The sequence below is a fragment of the Heterodontus francisci genome, chromosome 25, assembly GCF_036365525.1.
Source record: "Heterodontus francisci isolate sHetFra1 chromosome 25, sHetFra1.hap1, whole genome shotgun sequence".
NCBI lineage: Eukaryota > Metazoa > Chordata > Chondrichthyes > Heterodontiformes > Heterodontidae > Heterodontus > Heterodontus francisci.
In genome coordinates, this window is record NC_090395.1 from 62,365,299 (window position 1) to 62,391,087 (window position 25,789).

Sequence of the window (25,789 nt, forward strand, 5' to 3'; positions counted from 1 at the left end):
GACCTGAAAAAAGTAAGTTTGAGGAAAACTGGATTTTCACTGCCTTATCTAAGGGAATTAAGATGGGAATATAGTGATTCAGCCATTGCAATGTAAGGGAAAGAAGGGTTGTGTGCACTGAAAACATACAGTATGCAAGAATTTGATGAATTTGAGTGGAATCGGCAGAGGAGTACATTTGGTTAATGAAGGGGTTCATTTCTGTTGGAAAGGATGGTTAAGTCCTGGAGTCCCTGCTTTGAAAGTTTTATGACCTTTCAATTACAGCACAAGTGGTTTGAAAGGAAACTGGATAATCGTGAGCATAGTTTCAGTGGAAAATCATATTGTAACCCGTTTAGAAGTGCAATATACCAAACCTTAATCGGGTATGAAAAATTATTCACCATAGTGTTCCAAGGGTATATAACATAGAGTAAGAGTATGCCATTCAGTACTTCAACCTATTCTGTTAGATCATGACTGATCTGTATCTCAACTCCATTTTACTTACATTTGCTCCATATCCCCGATAACGTTACCGAACAAAAATCTCTGTTGAAAATTTTAATTGGCCCAATATTCACAGCCTTTTAGGGGCGGGAGTTCCAGATTTCTACCCATTATGTAAAAAAAAAAGTGCCCCCTAATTTCATTCCTCCCCTTTGTTCTGGATTCCCACAGCAGAGAAACTGCTTTCTCTCTCCTCTCTTTCTACTCTATGAAATCCCTTTTATCGTTATAAACACACAAGCAACAAGACCACTAGAAGTTGTCATAAATTATACTGATCATAGATTAGGCTTAAATTTTGATGTAAAGACAATGGTGCAGTCATTGGAAAAGTAGTTGGATGGTCTTTTTTCAACATAATTGAACATAACATTTCCCAGAAGGAGGAAGTGTAGACTAGGAATAAGATTGAAGAGTTGGCATAGAAGAGAGTAAACATGAAGACAAAGGCTGATTGCTAACATAACCACTAAGGATATGTAATGAAAATTTTGGCTGTCTGATGATTAACTTTAAGTGTCCAGAAACTCCCAGATACTTAATCATTACTTTATAGAAATAGGTCAACAGTATCTTCCTTCAAACATTGATATCTTTTGTTTGCCTAAATGCTGCCTTGTCAACTAATTTTACTTGCTGCTTCCTTTTTAAAAAAAAAAACATTTTCCTGACCGTCTGCAAGGCTCAGCTTAACTTAGCTAATATCCCTCTGATCAAATCAATTGAGTCAGCAGCCAGTCCTAAAATAGTGGTAATATTAGACTCTAGTTCCATTTCTTTTCAGTTTATCTGTCACAAATGAATATTGAAAGAAATCAACATATGGTTACGTTATTGCAATTACTTGTCCCCATATAACAGGAGGATAAGTGCTAAAGTCTATTTAACATGTTTTGGTGCCTTTAAGGGGGGTGGCATAGGGAAGGGTGAGTCTGGTCTAAAGAATTCCACCATATTCCTGGTGGGCACAAACTTTAAAAATGGTTGCTAACAATTTGATTTTAAGCTACACACAATGAAAATGTTGTAATAAATCCAAATTAAATCCCAGGTGAGTTCATTCTTGAATTTAATGCAGCACCAAGAAGCAAAGATGCATAAACTATCTTTCTTTTAGCACAAACCACCCCCCCTCCCACTCCCAAAAATAATACAATAACTGGACTGATTGGGCAAAAGCCATTTATTCCATTGCTTTTTTATTGGTCACTAACAGCTATTTTATCTAGTGCTCTTAATGTTCAATCTTTATCCAGTGTACATTTTGCTGTTCACCTATTGATCTGCTCTTCTCAGAATGTCTATCTGATTTTTCTTCACCCCCAATCATTCTAATAGTGCTTAGTTTGCAGAATTTGTTAGCCTGGTCTAGTTTTCTTTTCTTCACTTGACACAAGGCATGAAAGAAGGACGTATCAAAAAGATGTGCCAGAGATACAGGATGACCAAATTGAAGTTTGTTGTAGGACATGACGTCTCCAGGTGAAGCCAGTCTTTTAAGATGTGCTTTGATTCAACAAGTTTGCAGCTGTGGCCTTTTGAGAGAGCCCTACATGTGCTGCAGAATGGAATATTGGGCCTATACTCGAATGTTTACACACATTACCTTCTCTGCTGCACTGCATGTCTGTGTGTTGCTGATTGTGAGCTTTGTGTATTGTGATGATCAGCTTGTCCTGCTGGTTTACTTGTAAAATTACCATGCAAAAAGTTGTTTTGACTACTAGCATGGAAAGTTTTAACACTTGGTTGTTATGCATCATGGTTCCATTGTGTTGTACTTGTTGTTGTACAGTTTAGTTGGATTGTGTTTTTTTTTCCTTCTGTCTTCGCTGTTGATGTGATACATTCTTACACTTTGCTTTAAAAGGCAATGTCCAACTTAAGTGATTTTTGGTCCATTTTATTTCAGTGCAGTAAGTGGTATCCTCACAGTAATCCAGTGCTCACATCTTTAGAATGGCAATTGCAGCTGTTGGTGGACCCCCTCCAGATGGAAAAGTAAAACTTAGTGTCTACAGTGCAACCCATTTATACTCATTTGTATCTCTGTCTGCTTATTATAGAATCCAATACACTAGTCTTCTATTAATTTCTGTCATTTACTCCTTTTTATGTCCTAACACTGTCAATTTAATGTCCTACATTTCTTGGGTTACCTTCTACCATTCTGTATAAACTTGTGGTGTGTGTATTAATGACAAATGCTGTGACTAGCATTTTAATCCCCTTTCTTCGCCTGTGAATGCACTTAAACCATAGGAATGTGTTAACGGTGCTGATTAACCTCATAAGTAATATTGATGGTACAGCTGGGCTTTGGTACTCTGGTGTGTTGTACCCGTGGAGTGGTAAAATGTGAGTGGTTTTTCCAAGATTCCAATCTTTCCATTGCCATCCAGGCTGCTGCCTCATTAGGCTACCTGCTTTCCCTCACTTGAAGGGAGGAGAGCCTAATGTCCCTTAGCTCATGAACACTGTTAGCAGAGGCTTTAATTCTGATTTACCCTTGCAACTTGAAGTCGTGCACCACATTTAGAGGTTTCAGTGGTGGGGTGGTGGATGGGCAGGTGTAGAAGGCAAGAACATTTTAAGGAGACCTTCACCTTTGCGTAGCCCAGACCTTTTAAATTGATTCTTTCACCCATATCATTTCTACAATCTGTTTCACCTTATTTTGTTCTCTAGTAGTGCATCTGAGTCTCTTTACTTTTTGACTTTTGCTTTCATTTCTCATCAATTCTCTGTGCTTTTTAAAAGCTCTTCAATGTCCTAAAATCTTGCTGTTTAAATTGGGTTTTATAATGAGATGCCTCTTTTTTTTTTAGTTTTACTGGCCTATTCAGATGTTCTCACCTTCCTGCCGATGTCAGGAACTTTGCTCTAAATTCTGCTGTTATAGGAAATTTTTAAACTATTTAGCTTAAAGAAATGGGATATCGCTAAGCAACCAATTTGTTGTCATCTAAATCAGGCATTGCCTATTTTAAGTACAGTCTCCATACCAAGCATGGAAAAGCCGCATCTTTGTTCGAAAATTTTCATTGAACAACTAATTTTAATTTTTCTCCATTTGTCACAAGTTACATTTCCAGTGTGTGTTTTTATTTACAGCTTCCACTGCACTCAGTCCTGACCACTTAATATCGGCAATATGTATGATCTCCATTCTCACAGCACACTGTCTGCCAAAAAACAATCCCACTGCTCATCACCAAAGGCCAAATGTTTTTCTAACTTTCTGTTTTGGCTCCTCTGTCCTACAGATCAAAGTGGTGAATGCGTTCCGTAGTTCCTTGTATGAGGGGATAGAAAAACCGGAATCTCGAAGCTCCATCCACAACTTCATGACCCACCCAGAATTCGGAATGGAAGATGACGAGCCTCGGATCCCACTGATTGATGAGACTGACGTGGAAATCAATGGACTTGCCAACTGTGGTGCCCCAAGCTCACCGCATTCACCCAATAAGAATAACAATGCCGTTGACAGTGGAATTAGCCTCCCCCTCACAGACGCTAGCAAGCTTGCCTCTTCCGCTCCAGGGAGCCCCCTACACAGCCTGGAGACCTCAGTCTGACCCCCTCTCCCACCACCTTGAGCTCCAACCTTTGAACTTGCAGCTTTCACTCTATTTTGTCTTGTTTTGCAGGAAGCAAAAAAATTGTATGTTAGTTGGCAAATTGATGGGGAATCCTCAGATCCTAAAGCATCTTGAGTAGGGTGAGGGAATGTTTCTGGCATTGTGCCATTTAAACATGAAATGCCATCTAAGGTTTTAAAACAAACCAACCTGTCATGCCAGAAGATTGTACAGAATGATAATAGATTACAGAATTGAGAGTAATTTATAAAGTGTTTTACTTCTCCTGTCACCAGCACTTTGCCGTTTACAAGACTCCAGTTTCAATTTGTTTAAATTGGAAAGTCCACAGATTTCAATGACAGTTGCTTATTTTTTTGCATCTCACTTCACTATCACATATATTTCTTGGTCTCTAGTTCCCAATATGACAAACAGGATTTGACTCCATGGTCTGGGTAGCATTAAGGGGTGGCAGGGAAGAAAGACTTTTAACTTATTTCAAGTATTGGTTGCTAGTTGGATGTGACTTGAGTTTGACCAATTTCACATCACTTTTTTTGCCGCAACTAATTGACTTCCATCGTTTTATTGTAATACGCAAGAGGCAAAGTCTTCTAAATTTCATTGTGCTGGTCATGTGCTTGATATCACTTGTACTCTAAAACTGCTTTTTGTCTCTTGGCAAGGTGTGATGCATGTCTACGAGGGCCCGCCCGATGAGACGGTCAGCAGTAATGCTACAGCCTCTAAGGGAAAACTACTCAAAATCCTTCCAAAACAATCTTAGATCAACTTTTGACAATTTGTGGGGGGCATTGGGTGGGGGCAAGATTGTGTCCTTGTGTTTTTTGGTTGGGCGGGGTGTCAGATGTTCTTTATTGGTTGCTGTTGGCTGTCAGACTTGTAGCTTCCCATTGAAATTGAGAGGAAGCAGAATCTAATCAACGTCAGTGTGCTGGTCGTATGGCAACATCAGATGCACGCAAACTGTGTTCTGGCAAGGTGACCAATGTCTGAGACTGACAGTCTAATGAGGCAGTCGACAGTGATTCTTTCAGACCCACATTATACAGTAGAGCTGCTTAGGTCCTTCTGAGAAATTGAGATCAGTGACCCTCAGTTTTCTTTTGTGTTTGTACCCCTATTCAAAGGAAACCATTAAACAACTCAGTAAAAATTGGTGAGAATTTAATTTGGAATGCACATTTCAGGCAGCTTATTTGCTCCTTTCATTTTAATACTTGTTGCAGGGGCTGCAACTCCACAATGGCAGTGTTGTCTGTTTAGTTGAATTTGTGGCTCTGTAATGAGACGGACTTAAACTAGAATAAAAGGGTGCTATTAGCTTAACAGGTAGGCAGAGTGCAGAAAACATAATGGCATATTAAGTATGATTACATTTGAATATGTGTGAAAGGTTCACACAAAAAGCTTTTCTTAAAAATCATAGCAAGCCCACTGTATCATCATACACGTTCATTTACGTATCCATTTAACATGTTCACTTGCCTGTATCTGGTTTTGTATATGATACTTCCTGAAATATTGGCTTTGAATTGATGTCTTCATAATTCAGTGAAATCAGTGACATTTAACCAGTGTAGCATTCCATGAATGAAGTGCAGGGGAACTTGATAAGACTGAACAAAAGTTAAGTGAAGTTTCAGGGAGGTGAGTTAATAAGCATTCAAGTGTAGAAACATTTTGCTTATGCAGTAATTTACAACACTACATGGTTAAATGGGTTGAACCTTGCAATATCATGCAAACATTGAATACAGAACTTTGAATGAGGGGAAGATCCTCTGTACAAATCAATTGCTTGATAGTACAGAGCATTTTCTATTTGATGACACTAGATTTTATATTTAGTCTGCTGCCTCAAGGTTGTGCTACCAAGTTACCTGGGATCTTTATCCACTAAAATACTGTCAAACATGACTTCCAACCCTGCCTGCCCCCCCCCAAAGGAAGTGATAACATCAGCCAAGATAAAATGCAGTCCTGCATACAGGCAATATTCCTGAGACATTGGCAAATATGGAATTACCCTAAAATGTTGGTATTCATGTTTATTGCCCTAAGGTAAGCTGTGTACATAAAGTAAATGCTTTTTTCAGATACACCAGGTATTTATTTCTACTTAACTTGGTTTTAATACATTTTTTCATAGTACTAGGATGGGGGTGCAAAGGACAGCTGCCAAAATTAATTTCTAAAGGCTGCAGTGATCTTTGAAGAAGGTGTAAAGACAAAATGCAGTTGTAATATACATTAAATGCTGAAATAAGCGAGGGAAATGTTGTAATTTATCTTCGATCATAGAATTATATTCCATAGATCAACCAAAAAGGAATACTACAGCTTTAACAGAACAATGTTGAGTTATTAAAGAATGTGACAGTCCAGCTTTCACTTAACTATGAAGGAAGTGAAAGGACTCTGTTTTCATTTTACCACTATGCACTAAGTGTATCTTTTGGTTAATTTGTTTGTACCCAAATCAAAATCTGTTTTCTGTGTGCTTCTTCCTGGCAAAGTTGTTGAAATATTTACATTGCGTTGTTTGTGGAAAAGGTGTAACCTATAGCTTTCAGAAATTATCCTAGATTCTCTACAAGGATTCACTAGTGTTCAGCCAACTCTGCCTCGTCACAAAGCTTCATTAGATGCATTTCTCCTTTTAGTTGCTGTTCCACACTTGCACAGTAGGAATGTTGAAAAAGGGCTATAGTAATGCTGGATAAGAGAATCCTCATAAAAACGCACATGTGCTTATTTTGCAACCAAACCTAATCAATGAACTGAAACCTTTAGCCCTTTTTTAATTTAATCCTGAGAGTTGAGAGCAGTGTTGCTAAGAGTTTAAAGCTAGTGGCTGAATTTGGAGCCTGAATGAAAGCGATGCTGCAAATCATTTTTGCATTAAACATTTACCATCGCTTTGTCTAAGGGTTTCACTTGAAGTAGCATTGTATAAACAGTGACTCTTCCACATAAGCCCTCCCCTTGATCTGCAGTTTCTGTTCAGCTATGGAGTTTTGCTGGCTACTGAAGGGGCAGTGTCTAATCTGACTACTTTCCTACTGTTAATATTCATTTAATAATTTCATTTTTTGAGCAAATCTTTTAAATCTACTTTTTCTCAATCTTGCAGTGGAGTATCTGAGTCACAAGATATTTGCTTTTAAACAAGACTCATTGCCTTTTTAATTGCAGATTCAGACACATAGGATTGCAGAGGAATCTGTACAGCTGTCCCTGCTACAATGGGTTGGCAATCCTTTGTCCTCGTGTTTCTATTGAGCAGATAGGCTGGGAAAATAGTTGGGTGCTTGGTAAAGATAAAGATGTTGAAACTATGTTTTGAAATCCTCATTTGGGGAAAAATACTAATCTTTAAAGAGTATAATTATAGCATTGTTTTGTTATATTATAGGTCCTAACCTCCGTATAGATAGGCAGTGTGAATGGAAACTAACTGAGGTCTGAATTCAGCAGCTGTAATATCCAGTCAATAATGTAACGTATGTTAAACTTTCTGTAAGCATGAGTGCTTGGAGTGCGTCTGAAGCCAAAGCTCATTATCCAAATCTGTTTTGAGTTCCAAAGGGCTTTAAATCTCTAATCATTAAGAGATGTGGATGCTCAGTGGTCCGAGCGAGAATAAAAGTGAAGCCTGTGGGGCTACTGCCGTAAGTTTTATTTTGCAGATGAATGAATGCAGTTGCAGCAGCACTAAGGCACTTCCATAATCAGATGCTTCAACAGCGCAGCTGTTCTGTGCTGAGGGATTCCAGTATGAAAGAAGCAAGCCAATAACTTAATGTGATGGTTTATATGGGAAGTGTGGTTATTACTCAAATTAAAATTAAATTTGCATGCAGGAAATTCAAAACGTCATTATGATTGATCTGCCTTTGAATTGAAACGTGAGCACAATTGGCAGACAGTTCTATATCTGTGGAAAAATTAGTGTTTGCCTGTTAATTGCTATATGTAGAAAGTCCGAAGAAGGGTCACTGACCCGAAACGTTAACTCTGCTCTTTCCACAGATGCTGCCAGACCTGCTGAGTGATTCCAGCATTTCTTGTTTTTGTATGTAGAAATAATCTTCAGTGACTCATCGATGCAGGCAATAGTACAGGGGCTATCGTATGCTGCCCCTATAAAGTACAAGCTGTAGCTTATGCAAAACAATGAATCCTGTTCTTAACTAAAAGCTAGGTTTTCTGATTTGAAGGTTAATTTTCCTGTCAGTATTCAAGTGTCCTTTTATGCACAACAACCCTCACACTTGGGCCAAGAATTGTCACTAATCCTCCACTTCAGTTTATCTGTGCATTTGTGTCTTTCCACAGCCCCATATAAGCAATAGGATGATGGGTTACAGTTGTCTAGTGTTGCTGAAATGTTTGTTTTCATGAGCATGAGTTTTATTAGCAATTTATTATTGTGTGAATTTGCACTTCTAAATGACTCCGTTATAAGACGGTGTGGAGTATGAATTCTTCTGTTAATGGTAAGTTTCCCCTCCCTTTTATAGTATTAATGATCAGTAAAGCTAAGAAATAAGTGAAAAAGGTCTTGGAGTAGATTATATTAGAGAGGCTGTTAGAATAAAAACAAATACCAAACCTTTTCAGTTTTATTTTCAGACATTCAAAGCAAAGATATTTTTCAGTTTGAATTATGTTGCTATTTTCATGTGAGAAGTCTCAAAAATGACATGAAGTCATGAGCTTCCACAGCATAACCTGGACTTCCCTTTATCTAACAGTGCCTGCGATGTGAGGCTTAACTGATTGGCAAAAAGAGCTGATTAGTGATTAGTATACAAACTCCAGACATTCCTTGACTGCAGTTTTTCACTTGAACAGCTGAATTTGGTTTAATGCTAACTTTGGTACTTATTGATAGTCCATCAATATTGGAACTTTGCTGCTTCTACCCAGTAACATTAAACTGCCACTTAAAATCTCTGAATTTGTATCTGATTATGTTGTGTTTAAACAGAATCTTAAGTTTTTCTCTAATCTCCTTCTCCTCTTACCCCACCACCTCCCGTGATTATACATATCTGCCAATCTCTGACAGCCTGCACACACATCACGTCAAGTTGAAAAGAATAGCTCATTATCTGACCTGACTTCTTTCATCTCCCACCATTCTATCTTTCTTGCACAGACTTGAGATATTGAGACACTGACCTCTCCAGCTGCATTTTTCACTTCATTATTTCCCTATTTTAGTCAAGTCTCCTGTGTAATCACAAAGACCTGAAACTATTGAAGAGACAATTTCAGAATCCAATAGAAGAGCTTTCACACTATAAAAATTTCAACAAAAACTACTCTGTATTTAGTAGAAGCTATTAACTGTTTCATGGCTATCTTCAGTAGCTTTCTCCTTTTTCTCCTACAGCGTGCTATTACGTTGAATTTAAGAGCTTGTTAATTGATTTTCCCCTCAAGAGTGTTGATTGACTCTTAATAGCAAATTCTTTGAACAGTAAATGAATCCTAATTTTATAAAAACGTAACGATGCCCGCCTGCATTGACCTTTTGTACCTTGGCCACATCATTACATCAGGATATACAAATGCAATGAACGTTCTACCTAACTTTAGATGCTGGCTGTTCACAGGACAGTGCATAATGTCCAATATATAACAAGCTATCTTTACAGATGTAATTAATTTGGGAAGTGTGCAATTCAGATCTGTATTGTGTTTTAATACAAGTTATGCTGGGGGCTGAAGATTTCATTTAAACCAGTAATTTCTGTAATGAACAAAACTGATCATGTGTTCAGCAAATGTTCACTTTCAGTTAGAGATCTATCGCTTTCATTGGATATTTACTGCTTGTCGTACTGCACTTCAGCCCAAGTTAGTGGCTGGCTGATGATGTGACATCTGTACTTAATCATCACTGGGTAAGACAGGAGAGGCAAAACTAAGAAATATATAGTTCAAAGATCTATGTGATATAGCTTTATTTTCTTGGTGAATTGTGGGCTGCCTTACGAAGCAAAATAAAAACAGTGTTACATCAAGTATTCTATTTAGAACACCAGTTGTATATCTATATAATGTTTAGAGTGATGACTACCAAGATTAAACAAAAAAGCTTTTGATTCCACTAAGAACCCACCTCAGATTTCTTGTTTTAGTGTGGAAAGAGATATTTCCAGTTTTTGGGACCACGAGAGTTATAAACTATTTTTAAATTGTGTATGAAAAACACCCACAATCCCCATCTTCCCCAGCACCTTTTTATCTAGTCAGGTAAGCTGCTTGAAGAGTGTATATTTTAATTACCAGTTTCCTAAAGGTATGGTCTTGTGGAGCAAGTAATTGTGTAGCAATTCAAATACTTAAGACTGACTTGCTCTGTAATAGTAAATGATGGATAAAGGTCAAGAACCAGTTAAAAGTGGTGATTGTAGACTGCCAGTTTCCTGACAGCATCTTTTTGAGGAGTTTTCAATTATCTTTGGCCTGGTCCAATTAACTTTTTTGGTTTAAAAAAATATATATAATGCATCTTGATGTTGTCTGTGTGGTTTAGCATTTTTTCAAAGTTACAGCTTTGTCTGTGTGCTATTTCTGTTGCTCAACAGCAACAAGCACTCAAACCTTGTGTCAAGCCATGCTTACAGTTAAAGATTATGGGATTTCAGAAGAAATCTGCCAACAAACTTTGACCTCTTAACAGTAGAAACACTTGTATGATCTAGATAATTCTAAAGTTAAATGGACTAGAATGTAGGACACTAAACTTTCCATTTAGTTTGATATTAACTCGGGCAAAGTTAAATGACTCTTGTTTTATTCAATCCCTTGAAACATTGCAACCAATATCCTTGCAATTTGCTTAATTTTTTGAAGCCTCTGTTTTAATCTGGGGAAAGAAATTTACATAAATTTGAGAACGGATTATGCAACAGGATATATGCATGTTTGTGTCACAATGCACAGTCATTACCTTGGTAACAAGTCCTTGATTTGATGATTATTGATAGACATTTTTATTTCCTATCTACAGATAGCCACTCGGGGCATCTTTGTTATCATAAAATTGTGCTCATTTCTGAAGTTTTTTTATATGTACATTTTGTTGATATTAAAATCGGTCTGAGAATTTTGCTTTGTGTATAATTCTGTTTCTATATATAAAATGTTCTGTCTTGGCTTAATTTAAAAGTGAGCAACACTAGAAAAGTTTTTAAAAAACACACTATGGCTTAAGTTATTGAATGAAATGTATGGTGCTGTAGCTTAAAGGTATCTATCCTGTTCAATAAGAAGTTTAAAAAATAGTGCAGCTTCGCTAACTTATGCCTTGAAAGATGGGATACTTATTAACTCTATTGTGTGTCCATCGTGTTTATTTGTGTCTCTTCATGAAGCAAACAGCACAGACTTGAGTGCACATTACTCAGAAGTTGTGTAATATCTTGGTTGCCTTTCTTCACCTTTTTACTTAGGAGCTAAGGGAATCCAATTAATAGAATGCATCCAACTCTTCCTCCACAGTTTAGTTTTCAATGAAAAAAATGTTTGAAGTGTTTTCAACGAGTATAAATGTTGGATGAAAAAGGCAAAAGTGTTGCATCAATTTCTCTGGCATGGCAATATTCATGTAGTCCACTTTCATCTGATTCAATGGGACTTGTTCTTGCTCAGTTGATAAGGCATCGTGGTATAAAGAAATAAGACTCTGAAGGAAGTCTTTGAATGCAATTTCATTGCGTAAGTGAATGTAGAAAATGTATTTTTTGGTTCTGGACAATTCCATCCTTCAATAAATACACCAGTGAAGCTAAACTATTTCTTTTAAAGCAGAAGAGAGCAAGTTTATGAGCTATCCAGTAGCTAGTGTAATACACACTGGTATTTTTGTTAAAAAAAAAGAAAAATGTAGAAAAAAAAATTTTAGAAAATGACTGAATAATTATGTGGTATGCATGACTTACTGTGGTGGATCAGAGCAATATGTACCCTGGTGTGTTTGCCACATTAGAGTTCAGCTTCGAGTGCTGATGCTGTATCTTGCATTTTGATATTTTTCTCATTACCAGTGACATAACCTCTATATGTAAAATGTTTTGCATGTATTTATATGGTTCTTGTGATGGAATGAATAGTCAAAACAGCTTCTTCCAGAACACACAACAATCTGATTAGTACATTCAGTTGAGAAGCAAAAACAAAATTTAAAAAAATTGGCTATGATTTATCAAACTTTAAATGCGTGATTCTAGAAGCTTCAGAGTATTTTTTTACAAGCAGCCTGCATTTGTGAATCATGAAGAATAATGTATCCTGCAATCTTTGTGTATTAAAAGAAAAGAATAAATATTTCTCCATCAGTTGTTTATGGATAACTTTTTTATCCTGTTGTAAATAAACTCATTTTTTTTTTTTTTTATTTTGAACTATGCAAATGAGTCCGTAACTGTGTTCTTTTTATTTTCCCTTCAGTTAAATCTGTGTTGTGGTGGAATGTGTCTTGTTTTGGAAGATGTGTAAACCATTTTGTAGTAAATGAACATGTGGAATGCAGTCTCTCCTTTTCCTGTCGAGCAAAGTTCAGACAAAGATGTCGATTCAGTAAATACAAATAAAGAATCTGGGGGAATGGAAAACTATTATGTGTGTCTGTTACTAGTGGACTGTGCCCTAGATCCAGAGCCTGCTCTAACATGGCCTTGTGGACAGAAACTGAACATTTTGCATGTAACTGCTGAATGGAATTGGCAACTAAACTTGACCAAATATCCAATTTACACATTTTATTGTTCTTGCAGCCAAAGCAAACTAATTTCTGCAGTAGTTAGAGGTAATATGATGGATGATATTAAACAACATATTAATCATTGTGCAATGGGAACAGTTTCTGTGAATCCTGATGAATTTAAAAGGTGCATTATTCACTCCATTTTACACAAATTAGTTAATCTGACGTTCAGCGAAGCTTTGGACAGTTTTAAACTAGTGGAACTTTGCATTGTTTGTCTGCCTTTTAGATTGCCAAAGAACTGATTCCTTTGGTTTTGGTTATAAAGTGACATGATAATCACATACTTGTTGCTTTAATTCAGTAATGAAATACCTATCTGCTAATCACAGTGCAACCTGCAATCCTTATGATTACAGGGAGTATGGTTAGAAGATATTGGTGATCTTCTTGAATTGAACTGAATGAAGTAACTTTGGAGTACTGTTTTGACTTTTTACTAACTAGGTAAAGGAGCTGCATCACTAGGTCATGTGGCTCTGCAAGCTGAGACTAAATATGGTAGTATTTATGGTAATATAGACTCCCAAGTATGTTAGTGATGCACAAAGTTTAAATTCTGAATTGGAATGCTAAAATGGCAGAGAGTGAACCTTCCTTTTATTGGTGTTGTCTCTTAGCAATACGAATTAAATTGAGCATCATTCCTTCATTCACTAAATTATACATGGGAGGGTACTTTCAGAAACCTTCACTTGAAAGTGGTTTATAGAAACTTAGAAAAATTTACAGTGTAGACCGAATGGCCATGCCAGCTGCAAGTTATCCAGCCTAATCCCAATTTCCAGCTCCTGGTCCGTAGTCCTGTAGATTACGGCACCTCAAGTGTGATTTTTTTTTTAGTGATCGTTTCTCCCTCTACCACCATTTCAGATGTGAGTTCCAGACCCTCGCTATCCTGTGGGTGAAAGAATTGCTCCTCACCTCCCCTCTAATCCTTCTACCGTTTACTTTAACTCTGACCACAGTTATTGGTGTCTCCGCTAACAAAAATAGGTCCTTCCTTTCCACACTCAAATTTATACCCCTCAATTAAATCTCCTCAGCCTCTTCTGTTCCAAATTAAACAACCCCAGCCTATCCAATCTTTCCTCGTAACTAAAATTCTCCAGTCCTGGCAACTTCCTCATAAATCTCCTCTGTACCCTCTCTAGTGTGTTCACATCTTTCCTGTAATGTGTTGACCAGAACTGTATGTAGGACTCTAGCTATGGTCTAACCAGTGTGCCATACAGTTCTAGTATAACCTTAATAAAAGCAAAATACTGCAGATGCTGGAAATCTGAAATAAAAACAAGAAATGCTGGAAATACTCAGCAGGTCTGGCAGCATCTGTGGAGAAAGAAGAGTTAACATTTCAGGTCAGTTATCTCATTGCTTTTTATGAGGTTAATGGCTAGTGTTTGAAACTTGGTGTTTCCAAGTTTAAATATATTCTATTTAAGACCAGGTTCTTTGCACTGGCCCCATTTGCTTGCGCGTTGGATGTCAAAGATCCCGTAGCACTATTTTGAAGAAGAGCAGGGGAGATCTCCCTGGTGTCCTGGTCAATATTTATCCCTCAATCAACATCACAAAAACACATTATCTGGTTATTATCATGCTGTTTGTGGGAGTTTGATGTGCTGGGTTTCCGGCATTACAACAATGACTACACTTCAGAAAGTGCTTTGAGACATCCAGTGGTCGTGAAAGGCACTATACAAATGCAAGTATTTTCTTTCTTTTAACTTATTTGCTTTACTGATGTGCTCCCAAGTCATGAAGGTTGGACATTGAAGGTGTTATGAGGAATATGAGTAGCCTGTTCTATTCAGTGCGAGATCATGGCTGCTCTGTATCTTAACTTCATCCACTTGCTTTGGATTCATATCTTTTTATGGACTCGTAGTAAAAATTGAGCTAGCGTCTACTGCTTTATGTGGGAGAGAGTTCTGCACTTCTACCACCCTTTACATGAAGTGTTGCTTAACTTCTCTACAGAATGACCTGGCTTTGATTTTAAGGTGATGTCCCCTTCTCCTTGATGCCCTTCAACAATTTCTTTCAAAATACTAAATAACTTTTGAGCACTTGAAACGCCATAGCATACAAGGCTACGGGCCAAGTGCTAGAAAATGGGATTAGAATATATGTGTGCGGCACAGTGGTTAGCACCGCAGCCTCACAGCTCCAGGGACCCGGGTTCAATTCTGGGTACTGCCTGGGCAGAGTTTGCAAGTTCTCCCTGTGACTGCATGGGTTTCCTCCCACCGCCAAAGACTTGCAGGTGATAGATAAATTGGCCATTGTAAATTGCCCCTAATGTAGGTAGGTGGTAGGGAATATGGGATTACTGTAGGGTTAGTATAAATGGGTGGTTCCTGGTCAGCACAGACGCGGTGGGCCGAAGGGCCTGTTTCAGTGCTGTATCTATAAATAAAATATAGGTGCTTGATGGCCGGAATGGGCCAAAGGGCCTGTTTCAGTGCTGTATATTTCTATGACTCAATCAAATTAGCCCTTAACCTTCTATATTCTATGGAATACAAGTCTAGTTTATGTAATCTCCCCTAATAATCTAACTCTTAGAGCCCTGGTAGCATTCTGTTGAATCTGATCACTCTATCAAGCAAATGGGGCCAGTGCAAAGAACCTCAAATGCTCACAGCTGCTTTCATGCCTGCTAGCAGAGCATTCAAAGTTCTCTTGCTGAGTTGACATTCTACACTTTGAAGCAGGATCGATGCCACTATGCTGCCTTAGATTGGCACTCAGATGTGGACCAGCATGCAGGTTATGGACCTGTAGCTTACAAGAGACCATACCCACCCAACAGGGTCAAAAGGCAGAGGATCAGCTTCCTCAAAAACCAAGAAACTGTTAGACATTAGAATTTCAGTTACCTGGAGAAAAAAAAAGTTAAATTTTTCTTTTCCCAGAAGTTAGAGATTTTTAATTGTTTCATCAAATTTTTCCCCAACTAGAGCACTGATGTGAAAGCAAAAGATACCAACCATCCACTTTTTGAGCAGAGAGCTTTCTCTGTTCAGTGTTTACTAGAATAGCATAAGCCAGAGCTGTAAAAAAGCTATGAAGTATAGCAAGTCACCTCCTCTGTGCATTCATCAAGCCTGTGCACACAGAGGAGGAAACACCATACTTTATAGCATCAACCAAAGCCAGAAAAAGCTTGAGTAGACATCAGAGATGAGGGGCAGCAGGTATGTGAATCAATATGAAATTGAAGTCCATCGTAATTTAGACTTTACACAGATTAAGTAACTATATGCCAGGATTAAAGAGTAAATTGTCCCACAGAGCAATAAGCATATAAATCAAGAGCTGAATCATGGTTTTTACCTCGTTTCTGCTTTTTGTTTTTTAAAAAAAAGGCTGTTCAGTGCTGAAATGGCATTTAGCCAAAAAATGCACTGCATTAGAACATCAGTATTTATTACATTAAAAGTCCTTACATAGCATCTCTCTGACTGAGAAGCATCAAACAGATACTTCATTGGAGCAAGTAATGGAGTATACATTCTGTGGCAGTACTGAGCCATTGTGTATATATTGCAATCTAGTAATAACTGTCACACCACAAACAAGACATTTTAATTTAATGACGTAACTTCCACACAGGCACCCAGGTGACAAAAACCACTGACTACCTCAATGAGAATTATGAAGTGGTTTGAGAACAAACCAATAGGATATTTATTATTAAACTGCAAATTGCTCAATGAGCTTGCTAACTTAGAATGTAGAATATTTTTCATAGAATACATAATATAATACCTTTCTCCTGTAAGACAAGAATGGAAAGTAGTAGCTTGTTAGAATTCTATCCATATGGGCCGCTGTATGGCACAATACCAAAGCAGATTGTTTCTAAATTTACAGAAAATAATTCTGTTCCATAACTGTGTTTCACCTCGGTTTTAAAACTGAAAGCTGAGTTACCTGGGACAGATGCCACATTTTGAGAGGTTGGGAGGAAACCTTTGTTTTAATCTCAAAGCCAGCGTTGTCACTAGATTTTCTGAAGCATATGTCTAAAAAAAAACACTCAATAGAACTTTAAATTTTGTCTTGTCAAACTAGAGTTGCATATGGAGAAAGGATTTTCAGCCACATAACACTGCGATGAAGTACAGGCCCATCACTGGTGAAGGCAATAATAGAATCGATGAGAAATGATGCATTACAAGCACACAGAAAGTACAACATTAAAAGCATATTGGGTTTTCTCATCCCTATGTCTGGGTATCCATTAGTAAATACCGCCTAGTAACTCCAATAGCAATCAAAGATAAACTGTTACTAGATTAGTGTTGCTTATAATCCAATAGTAGTATTGAGTTTCAAATTCCAGATGGTGATAATTGGAAAACTAGTTGATAACTGCAGGTAATGCAGCAGCAAACTGAAGCTGAGACACTGCTTTGCTTTCTTGAGATATGAGTAAAAGCCCATGGGATCCACGGTAATTTGGCAAATTAGATTCAAAATTGGCAGGAGGCAGAGGGTGATGGTAGAGGGTTGTTTTTGCGAATGGAGGCCTGTGACCAGTGGGGGACCGCAGGGATTGATGCTGGGACCCTTACTGTTTGTAGTGTACATTAATGATTTAGACATGAATATAGGAGGTATGATAAGTTCGCAGATGACACGAAAATTGGTGCTGTCGTAAATAGTGAGGAGGAAAGCCTCAGACTACAGGATGATATAGATGGGCGGAGCAGTGGCAAATTAAGGTTAATCCTGAGAAGTGTGAGGTGATGCACTTTGGGAGGTCTAACATGGCAATGGAATATACAATGGCTGGTAGGACGCTAGGGAGTACAGAGGGTCAGAGGGACCCTAGGGTGCTTGTCCATAGATCACTGAAGGCAGCAGGACGGGTAGATAAGGTGGTTAGGAAGGCATATGGGATACTTGCCTTTATTAGCCGAGGCATAGAATATAAGAGCAGCGAGGTTATGATGGAGCTGTATAAAACGCTGGTTAGGCCACAGCTGGAGTACTGTGGTTCTGGAGTATAGCTCTAGTCACCACACTATAGGAAGGATGTGATTGCAATGGAGAGGGTGCAGAGGAGATTCACCAGGATATTGCCTGAGCTGGAGCATTTCAGTTATGAAGACAGACTGGATAAGTTGGGGTTGTTTTCCTTTGAGCAGAGAAAGCTGAGAGGAGATCGGATTGAGGTATACAAAATGATGAAGGTCATTGATAGGATAGATAGGAAGGAACTTTTTCCCTTAGCAGAGAGGTCAATAACTAGGGGATATAGATTTGAGGTAAGGGGCAGGAGCGTTAGAGGGAGTTGATGATAATTTTTTTCACCCAGAGGGTGGCTGGAATCTGGAACACTGCCTGAAGAAGTGGTAGAGGCAGGAACACTCATGACATTCAAGTATTTAGATGAACACTTGAAACGCCATAACATACAAGGCTACAGGGATTAGTTAGGAAAGGTGCTTGATGGTCAGCGCAGGCACGGTGGGCCGAAGGGCCTGTTTCTGTGCTATAAAACTATGACTCTGTAAACTCATAATTAAAAAAAAACACGAATTTATATAGAGCCTTTCACGACCACCTGACGTCTCAAAGCACTTTGCTGCCAATAAAGTACTTTTGAAGTGTAGTCACTGTGCAATGCAGAAAATGCAGCAGGCAATTTCCACGCAGTAAGCTCCAAAAAAACAATGTTATAATGACCAGATAACCTGTTTTTGTGGTGTTGATTGAGGGATAAAATATTGGCTAGGACAAGAGGGATAACTCCCTTGCCTTTCTTTGAAATAGTACTGTGGGATCTTTTACATCCACCTGAGACAGGGCCTCGGTTTAACATCTTATGCGAAAGACAGCACCTCCAGCAGTGTAGCACTCCCTCAGTATTGCACTGGAGCGTCAGCCTTGATTTTTGTGCTCAGTTCCTGGAGTAGGACTTGAACCTGGAATCTTGTGCTTCAGAGGTGAGAATGCTACCAGCTGACAGTTTCTCCAGCAAAGAAATTCCAAATTGTTTGTGGTCCAACTTAAATAAAGACAATTATAGAATATGTCCCAATATTAGAAACGGATAACAGTGACGACAAAAACACTGGCAAGATAAAGGAAAATCCCACGGCATTTATAAGTATATTACGGGCAAGAGGATAACCAGGGATAGAGTAGGGCCCATTAAAGACAAAAGTGGCAATCTGTGTGTGGAGCCAGAGGATGTCGTTGGGGTTTTAAATGATTACTTTTCATCAGTGTTCACTATGGAGAAGGACGATGTAGGTGTAGAGATCAGGGAGGGGAATTGTGATATGCTTGACCATATTAGTATTGAAAGGGAGGAGGTATTAGCAGGCTTAAAATCCCCAGGCCCAGATGAGATGTATCCCAGATTGCTATGTGAGGCAAGGGAGGAGATTGCAGGGGCTCTGACACAAAATTTCAAATTCTCTCTGACCACAGGAGAGGTGCCAGAGGACTGGAGGACAGCAAATGTGGTACCATTATTCAAGAAGGATAGACAGGGAAAAAACAGATAATTACAGGCCAGTGAGTCTACCATCAGTGGTAGGGAAACTATTGGAAAAATACCTGAGGGACAAGATTAATCAAGGATAGTCAGCATGGTTTTGGCAGGAGGAGATCCATTTCTAACAAATTTGATTGAATTTTTAGAAGTGACGATGAGGTGTGTACAGAAGGGTGAAGCAGTTGATGTAGTCTACATGGACTTCAGTATGGCTTAAGATAAGGTCCTGCATGGGAGATTGGTCAAGGTGGTAAGAGCCCATGGGATCCAGGGTAATTTGGCAAATTGGACCCAAAATTGGTTTAGTGGCAGGAGGCAGTGATGGTCGAGTACTGTGTACTGTTCTGGTCACCACACTATAGGAAGGATGTGATTGCACTGGAGAGGGTGCAGAGGAGATTCACCAGGATGTTGCCTGGGCTGGAGCATTTCAGCTATGAAGAGACTGGATAGACTAGGATAGAGCAGCGAAACCTGATTGAGGTATATACAATTATTAGGGGCATAGATAGGAAGAAACGTTTTCCCTTAGCAGAGGTGTCAATAACCAGGGGGGCATAGATTTAAGGTAAGGGGAAGGAGGTTTAGAGCGGATTGGAGGAAAAATGTTTTCACCCAGAGGGTGGTTGGAATCTGGAACACACTGCTGAAGGGGTGATAGAGGCAGGAGCCCACACAACATTTAAGTAGTATTTAGATGAGCACTTGAAATGCCATAGCATGCAAGGCTATGAGCCAAGTGCTGGAAAATGGGATTACAATAGATAGGTGCTTGATGACCAGCATGGACAGGATGGGCCAAAGGGCCTGTTTCTGTGCTGTATAACTCTATGACTAATCAAAAGATCACTGGTCAACTTCAAGATTTCACATATAAATATATTTAAAGAACATGACAATTGAAAAAGTAGCAAACAAGTTTTTGTAGCGCCACTGTTCAAAGAACTCGGTGGACCGAAGGGCCTGTTTCAGTGCTGTATCTCTCTATGACTATAACTGTACAAAACTGCTCAAATAAATATTACGGTCGAGCCTTATGAAGGGCTGTTAAAATGCACCGACCAGAAACCAAAGCATTCCAAACTACAAAAATACCATCCCACACAAATTTACCTTGACACTATCCAGCATGTTGGCTGTGTGGGACACTTACTGTGGTACTTGCTGTGGTTTTGATCGAACAGGCAACATAAGCCATGTTTTCAGTACTTCAATTTACCACATTAGTTCACACAATGCAGTGTTAAGCCATTAACCAAAGTAGCTACTAAATGTTTAATCCAGTATGGCGTATAGCAAATAAAGAAAATGCAGGGCAAGATCATGGTGGTAAACAGCTGAAGATATACCAAAATATAGATTTCTTCCTCTTCCAGTATACTGTTCTCTCCAATTACCTCCACATGTCGCAAATGCAATTGTAAAATCCAAGATGGATCAAGAGCCATCAACAGATTCACATTCAATACAAGCCACCTTGACAGCACAGTCAAGCATGCAGCTACCCTATAAAAGTCCTTATAACTGTATTAATTGGCTGCCCACACACAGGACAAGGTAGTTTGCGCAAATATAACATTTTAGCACATACATAGCATGCTACAAGATGTCCTGTCTTTCCATGGATGATATTCCCAGTCCTTGGCCGCACGCCACAAAGACGACAGGGCCCCAAGCGGTTCCTTTGAAAATGCAAGGACTCTTCACACCGTGTTTTTGCTTCTTCACCAACAGATTCAAGCTCCTCTTTACTTCCAGACAAGCTGATACTTGACGTGGATGGTTGCAAAAGTCGATCTAAGAATTCAGAAGAGCCACTTTGAAGATGTTTCCCTTTCTCCTTGCATTTTAGTTCTGCAGTCTGAATCAGAGGCTCAGAAATGGATCTCCTGCAGTCAGGAACATCAATACCTTCACAGTGCTCTGTCTCCTCAAAACCAGTAATTAATGGGTCAGATGTGGAATGTACAAACTTAGGGTTGAGGTGCCAACCTTTGCGAAGCGCCCAGCACCGCAGGCAGTACTGTTTCTGAGAAGGATTACACTTCCCACATTTGGTGCATTTCCAAGAATCCTAAAAGGAAAAGGAGGTATTGCAAGTCACTATGGTTCTTAGTGTGGCACAGTGGCTAGCACCACAGCCTCACAGCTCCAGCGACCCGGGTTCAATTCTGGATACTGCCTGTGTGGAGTTTGCAAGTTCTCCCTGTGTCTGTGTGGATTTTCTCCGGGTGCTCCGGTTTCCTCCCACAGCCAAAAGACTTGCAGGTTGGTAGGTAGTAGGGAAATATAGGGACAGGTGGGGATGTGGTAGGAATGTGGGATTAGTGTAGGATTAGTATAAATGGGTAGCTGATGGTCGGCACAGACTCGTAGGGCCTGTTTCAGTGCTGTATCTCAAACTAAAGAAACTATATAGCACTGGAAACAGGAGACATTTTGGATGACCACTTTGTGATTTTACAACAGTATATGTCAGGCATTAATGTATTGCAAATATTATTTCCTTCAGGGATAAACAGGGCATTTTCAATTGGCAGGCCGTAACTAATGGAGTGCCATAAGGATCAGTGCTGGGGCCTGCGCTATTTACAATTTATATTAATGATTTAGACAAAGAGACCGAGAGTAACTTATCTAAGAGACAGCAGAGATATAGGCAGGTAAAGTGAGTGGCCAACAAGGTGGCAGATGGAGTATAAAAATGCAGAAGTGTGAGCTTATCCACTTTGGTACTAAGTATAGAAAAGCAGAATATTTTTTTTAAAAAGGCCTGAAACTTCTAAATGTTGAATCTGAGGGACTTGGGTTTACTCATACAGGTCAGCTTGCAGGTGCAGCAAGCAATCAGCATGGTGGCCTTTATTGCAAAGTGATTGGAGTACAAAAATAAAGGAATTCTTGCTACAATGGGCTTTGGTGAGACAACACCTGGAGTAGTGTGTGCAGTTGTAATCTCCATATTTAAGTAAGGATATACTTGACTTGAGGCACTACAGCTAAGGTTCACTAGGTTGGTTCCTGGGATGAAAGAGTTGTTCGGTGATGAAAAGCTGAGTGAATTGGGTCGATATTCTCTGGAGTTTAGAAGAAAGAAAGGTGATCTCATTGGAACATGCACGATTCTGAGGGGCTTGACAGGGTAGACACAGAGTTTGTTTCCCCTGACTGAGGAATTGAAAATTAAATGTGAAGTGCAAATTCTGTAAAAAGCAACATTACAGTTAAAACTATAGCATGAGTGAAGGATCAGCAGTAATCGTTGTCAGTACTTTCTATTGGCATTATGTACCACTAAAGTACCAACAGGAGCATAAATTATTATTTTTTTTAAAAACATGACAGCAAAAGTTCATTTTATAAAATGGAGTTTTTGTTGTTGTACTCAAAGAAAAAATGCATTGATATTGCACTCTAGCATGTCAAATTTTCTCTTTCACAGGTACACAAAATAATCAAAAAGGGTAATGGAATGCTGGCTCTTATCTCAAAAGGTTTTGAATACTAAGGGGTGGAACTTATGTTTCAACTATCCAGAACTCTAGTTAGACACCATCTGGAGTACTGCACTTTAGGAAGGAGAGATTGGCCTTGAAAGGGGTACAGCGCAGTTTCAGAAGGAGGATACCTGGGCTAGATGGGTTAAATTATGAGGACAGGTTTTATAGATTAGGATTGTTTTCGCACAAATATAGAAGATTAAGAGGTGAATTAATAGAGGTGCTTAAGAGGATTAAAGGAGTTGATAGTTTCTCTTATCTAATCTTTCTTCTGGTGGGGAGTTCAGAACAATGGGACATAATCGTAAAATTAGAGTTGGGTCATTCGGGTGATACCAGAAAGCACTCCTCATACAAAAGGTAGTGGTAATCTGGAACTCTTCCCCAAAAAGCTGTTGAGGCTAGGTCAATTGAAAATTTCAAAACTGGGATTGATAGATTTTTTGTTTGGCAATGATATTAAGGATTATGGAACCAAGGCAGGTAAATGGAGTCAAGATACAGATCAGCCTTGATGTAACAATGACAGAACAGGCTTGAGGAACTGAATGGCCTACTCCTGTTCCCATGTTCCACATAATGAATTAGTTCTTAAATTGCAGTGACTTATGTATTTTATTCTTTACTAAAAATGCAAATGTGGAAAGCAATTTCAAATCAAGAACATTTCGAACAGCAAACAGTAGAAATGCAGTTGTTCTAGGAAATTCCATAGTTAGGGGGACAAAGGCATTTCTGCAACTGTCCCAGCGAGTACCGCATATGGCGTTGCTTCCCGGGTAAAGGACATCACAGAGAGGGTGCAGCACATTCTGCAGGTGGAAGGGAGGAAGCCAGAAATTGTGGCACACGCCGGCACCAACATCGGAGAGAGCAGATATTGAGGTCCTAGTCAGATTTACAGGAGCTAGGGAAGAAGTGAAAAAGTAGGACCGCGAAGGTACTAATTTCTGGATTACTCTCAGTGCCACATGCTAGCGAGAGTAGAAATATGAAGATAGGAATGTGTGGCTTGAGCCATGGTGTGGGAGGAAGGGCTTCAGATTCTTGGGACATTGGAACCAGTTCTGGGGCAGGAGCCACTTATTCGAAAGGGACAGGCTGCACTTCAAAAGGATTAAGACCAATGTGCTTTCGGGAAGATTCACTAATGTGGCAGGGGGATGGGCACCAGCATATAAAAGTAGAAAAGAGGAATAAGGTGCATAAAGGAACAAGTGTTATATGGTACTAATTCCTTCTCTAGTACTATCTTAGATAGGAGCAGACCAAGAAGGACCGAGGAATACAAAGACAGGTTTACAATGCACGCATGTAAACACACAAAAGTATGGCAAATAAAGTTTGTGAGCTAAAAGCATAAATAGCCACATGGGAATACGAGATAGTGGCAATAACAGAAACTTGGCTTACAAACAGTGAGGACAGGGCACTTAATATCCAAGGATACAAAGTGTTCAGAAAAGACAGGGAAGAAAACATGGGAGGTAGGGTGGCAGTACTGATTAGGGAAGACATTGTATTATTAGAAAGGGAGGATGTCCTTGAAGGGGTGAAGGCAGAATCTATTTGGTTAGAGTTGGGAAGCAAAAAAAGGTATGGTCACACTACTGAGAGTATTCTAGAGGGAGGGAGTGGAGCAAGTCTGCAGGGAAATCAGAGATTGCAAAAACTGTAGAGTGTTGATATTAGGGAACTTAATCCCAATTGATTTTTGGGTAATTAATGTTAGAGTAATGGGAGAGAGGAACTTCTGAAATGTGTTCAGAAGAACTTTCTTCACCAGTATGTTCTCAGTCCAACTAGGAAAGAGGCATTACTAGATCCGGTGCTGGGAAATGAGGTGGGTCAAGTGGACCAAGTGTCTGTGGGGAACACTTTGGTAAGAGTGATCATCATAATATAAGGTTTAGATTGTTCCTTGCACTTCTTCATAGCCAATCTAAAGTAGAACTTCTAAACTGGAAGAGGGTTAACTTCAATTAAATGAGAGGAAATCTAGCCAGGGTAAAATGGAACCATAGATTGACAGGAAAAACTGTAACAGAAGAATGAGTGATCTTTTAAGATGATTATGTTTCAGGTACAGGCTAGATACATTCCAACAAGTGCAAAAGGTAGGGGAACTAAACCAGGGTTCCTTGGATGACAAGGGAGATAGAAAATATGATGAAATAAAGATTTTTTTAAAAAAGAGGGGGAATGATGCCTGTCAGGTAACTTCTTTAAGCGAGAACCAGCCCAAATACAAATTGAGAGGCAAGTGAAGAGAAAAAAAAGTGAGGAAGAAAATAAGACTGGCAGAGACAGAATGTGAGAATAGAATGGCAATTAACATAAAAGGGAACCCAAAAATCTTCTACCAGCACGTGAAACAGTAAACAGGTAGTAAGACGTTGGGTGGGGCCTATTAAGGACAAAGGGTGATAGGTGTTCTAGCCTTGCCCTGTGTGTCTAAACATATAACGAGTACTACGTATCCGTGTTTATTAAGGAAAAAGATACTGACAAAATAAGCCGGTCGAAGCGGAGATGGTAGAGGTAATGGATGGGGTTAAAAATCGATAGGATGGATGTACGAGAAATGCTGACTGTGGATATGTCGCCTGGTCCAGTTTACTCAAGGAAGTGGAAGTGGAGATAGCCAAAGGGCTTGCCATAATCTTCCAATCTTCTCTAGATACAGGGAAGGTGCCAGAGGCAAATCTATCACCCTTATTTAAGAAAGGGTGCAAGGACATTTAGTAACTACAGGCCGGTCAGTTTAACGTTAGCGGTGGGTAAGGTTTTAGAAACAATAATCAGGAAGAAAATCAACAGGCACTTGGAGAGGACTGAATTAATTAAGGAGAGGCAGCACAGATTTGTAAAACGTGGATCGTGC

At 39.1% G+C, this 25,789-nt stretch overlaps 2 protein-coding genes across 9 annotated transcripts in view; one reads left to right on the forward strand and one right to left on the reverse strand.

The window, feature by feature from the left end:
* The window catches only part of LOC137383922 (plasma membrane calcium-transporting ATPase 1-like), a 274,484-nt gene extending 261,751 nt beyond the window's left edge, over window positions 1-12,733 (forward strand). For all 5 annotated transcript variants that reach the window (XM_068057310.1, XM_068057309.1, XM_068057314.1 and 2 more), the window contains one exon: window positions 3,759-12,733. In XM_068057310.1, the coding sequence (XP_067913411.1) occupies window positions 3,759-4,073 (315 nt within the window). In that variant the 3' untranslated portion in view covers window positions 4,074-12,733. The remainder of the gene's footprint in view (window positions 1-3,758) is intronic.
* Window positions 8,716-25,789, reverse strand: part of mdm4 (MDM4 regulator of p53) — a 57,407-nt gene continuing 40,333 nt past the window's right edge. For all 4 annotated transcript variants that reach the window (XM_068057315.1, XM_068057318.1, XM_068057316.1 and 1 more), the window contains one exon: window positions 8,716-21,479. In XM_068057315.1, coding sequence (XP_067913416.1) covers window positions 20,907-21,479 — 573 coding nt within the window. In that variant the 3' untranslated portion in view covers window positions 8,716-20,906. The remainder of the gene's footprint in view (window positions 21,480-25,789) is intronic.